The 3,268-nt window shown below is 49.1% G+C and overlaps 1 protein-coding gene across 1 annotated transcript in view; it reads right to left on the minus strand.

Annotated features, from left to right (window-relative positions):
* Nucleotides 1–255, minus strand: part of LOC104832718 (ubiquitin carboxyl-terminal hydrolase 12-like) — a 30,941-nt gene extending 30,686 nt beyond the window's left edge. The window contains exon 1 of the mRNA XM_010569061.1: nucleotides 167–255. Coding sequence (XP_010567363.1) covers nucleotides 167–214 — 48 coding nt within the window. The 5' untranslated portion in view covers nucleotides 215–255. The remainder of the gene's footprint in view (nucleotides 1–166) is intronic.
* Between the last annotated feature and the right edge of the window lie 3,013 nt (nucleotides 256–3,268).

A 3,268-nucleotide genomic window follows, 5' to 3' on the forward strand; every position in this document is an offset into this window, starting at 1 on the left:
AAATTCTCATTGCGCCCGGCCGCGGCGGGGCCCTCCTCAGCCCCTCGGCGCGGGGCCGCGGTGGCCGCTCCCGCCGCCGGGGGCCGGCAACGGGACACCTCGCCGGCGAGCCCCCGCCGCCCTCCGGGCCCCGGTAAAGCGGCGTTCGGCCGGTCGCGGCTCTCACCATGGTACAGATGGAGGCGAGTCTCCGGACCGTCATCAGTATTTCCATCCGCCCGACGCGGCCCCGCGCCCCGCGGCCGCCCCCGCTGCCGCCGGCGCCATGTTGGGACGCAGCCGCCCAACTGACAGCGGCAGCCGGAGCCGCAGGTGGCGCAGCAGCCAAACGGGGCCGGGCGCCGGCGGTGCTGCGCCCAAACGGCGCCGGCTTGCGCGACGCGACGCGCCCCGAGGGGTTCCCTCGTCTTTCAGTCCCCCTCTCCGCAGCCCTCCTCCTTCCCCGCTCATCTCTCTTCGACCCCGGGTGGTCGGAGCCTGCGAGGCCCTCTCGCTCCAGGGGCCGGGAGAGCGGCGCGGCGCCTCCCTCGGGGTCACCGAAACGGTGAGGGGAGCCAGACGTGCTTCAATTCCCTCGGCCCGGGGAGGGAGATGGAGGCCCCGGTGGGATGGAGGCTGCACGTGTCACCGGCGAAACTGGTGGAAGGCGCCATCCCCGCAGGGATGCAGCTGGGGAGCTGGGGGACGTCGCCAAACCCCCCAGCAAGGGAAACCACAGCCACCCCAGCGCGCCGAAACGCCTCGAAGGTGCGTGCTGAAACTCTGCCTCTCCCGAGACTCTTTTCAGTCCTTGTGAGCGCCCGCAAACCAAACGGGTTTTTACGACGATGCCTGGTGCGATGACGGAGTTGGACAGTGGTTTTGCACCACGTAATCCTTTGCTGTTCTGCACCGCGCGTTCCCGTTCCAGCAAAATCACAAAAAGGGCTCTTTCAGAGCACAGCGCTACGAATGACAACAGTGTCTATTGTAAACCCGGGAGGAAAAGGAGTGAAAAATGTTGCCGAGTCGCCATGTAGCACTTCACACAGTGCGTACCAAAAGCAAATACATACCAGAGGAAAACATCCCTCTGGAAGCCAGGGATGGGTAGAACAGAACTGTGTCAAACCTGGAAGGAGCCTGGCTGATATCTCATATTGACTATAAATCGAGTGCTGTTGAAAAGTGCTGAATAAGGTGGCTGGAAGCCCTCTGTTCATGCTGTGCGTGAAGCACACCGTCAGCAGTAATAGGACTGTTTCCACACGCCGCCCCTTACTCCAGCCCTGACCTTGTGGGAATATCTGCGGGGAAGGGAGGACGGTTCAGTTTCCAAAGCACAAACTTTTTTATGAGGCCAAGATGTTTCCATTCTATTTGAGTAGCTCGCCTGCAGCGATGTTCTCTTATACACATTGTACTTCCCACATCATCTACTACAGGGTCCCAGGGGAGAGTATTTGGCAACCTAAAAAAAAAAATCCTTACAAAATATGCCAGAAGTGAAAAAGGACACGTGCTCCTTACAGGGTTTCCATGACCGGCTATGCAACAAAATTAGGGACAGGAAATACAGAAATAGTGGAATCTGTACAGTCTTTAACCAAATTGAACTATATATTTAAATGATCGCCTCCTTTTCATCCCAAAATAGAATCAAGTATGATTTATCACGGCTGTCGCAACAGCATCTGAGGACAGTTCCTTCCCCTTTGGCCTCAGGATCAGAACAACTTTGTGCTGGGTACAATTACGATGCTAAAATGGCAGTCTTGTCCCCAAGATCCTCACCATCTTCTGAGGTGACTGCTAAAGCACACAGGTGCATTTTTAACGCATTTTACCCATGATCAGGGTGCGTGCAAGGTGAAACCCCAACCACACAGAGAAAGGCTGGCTCCTCATGCACATCACATTCAATTCTGTTCCTTTCTTATCTCCTGCAAAGATGCTTTTTATTTGCCTTTCCCAACTATGAAGGTATTTAGTTACTGGGAGCAAAAAGGTGGTTAAAACACTACTTTTGTTTAGTGCAGTGTGAGAACTGGCCTTTGGGCCCCAAGTTTGCAACAAAGAACAAAGACAGACAAAGCTGCAAAGATCAATCTGTTGTTGTTTGGAATACATTCAGGAGCAGGGGACGTGTACACGAGCTGCCAGCTACGAGTTTTATCACAGCATCTGCCAAAGCAACCGGCATTTCCCCAGCACCACATTTAGCATTTCTGCTCAGAAATGAGCCGTACTTCTCCAGCCGTGTCGCCATAATGTCAATATACTGTACAAAAACATCTGAGAGAGACTGAAGGCAAATATAACCATTACAAATAGACTTTTAGAAGAAAGATCATTTTTGCCAGTGCTAGGCAGAAGGGGAAAGAGTGACAACAATTGCCATTTTGCCAACATGCTGGGGTCTTAGCAAGATTGCTCTGGCTCTGCTCATCTGTTACTCCTTTTGTAAAATGCATGAGGAATAATTATATCCAGTTTTAAAAGCAATTCAACATCCTCATATGCAAAGCACTATGGTAATAGCAAATATTTTTATTTTTAGAATGCTTCATCTCTAAAGATGTGTAGGAGTGCCAACAACAATAAAAATAGAAAATCTTATTAAAACTGTAGCCAAAAGCAACATAGACCAATAAATAAATCTGTAAAAAATTTGGTGTGGAAATAACATAATCTCTGTGCAGCATGCAAAGGCACGTATCTTTGCATGGAGCAACCCAAGGAGTGGTTAGTGAAATCTCCAGAATCATCCAAATGTTTCCAAAGTTGCTCTGAGTTTTGCAAACATTCTCCCTCTAATTTAAGCTATTGTTTTTCCAAGAGAATTTAAATTTAAGACATGGTTTTCTTAGCTAAATATAAGTCCATTGTGCACAAACAATGAAAATCTCTTTTAAAAACAATTCTTATTCTACATGCCAAGGGTTATACAATCTCAAATAGTGTGAATCCTCCTGCATGGTTTCACTCAGTGAAAAGACTATTCTGACAATCTAGAAAATCAGATAAGGATCAGATTTGAAAACCTCTGGCTTTGATTCTATATCTTACTCAAATTCTTTCAGGATTAGAGCCTAAAAGTTATGATTTGGGGGGGTGGAGCTTAAGAACAGATTTAAAACTTTCAGAGAATGTGCTGCTTTTTTTATTATTACTAAACCCCATTCTCTCTGGACAGAGATTTCTTCACACAGTGGAAAGAAGCTTTGGTTAGAAGCACAAGAAGCCTGGGCTAGCGCATAAGAAATTTAGATTGAACCATATTAGCAAA

This window comes from Haliaeetus leucocephalus, unplaced genomic scaffold (assembly GCF_000737465.1).
Source record: "Haliaeetus leucocephalus isolate CR32 unplaced genomic scaffold, Haliaeetus_leucocephalus-4.0 Scaffold262, whole genome shotgun sequence".
Taxonomy (NCBI): domain Eukaryota; kingdom Metazoa; phylum Chordata; class Aves; order Accipitriformes; family Accipitridae; genus Haliaeetus; species Haliaeetus leucocephalus.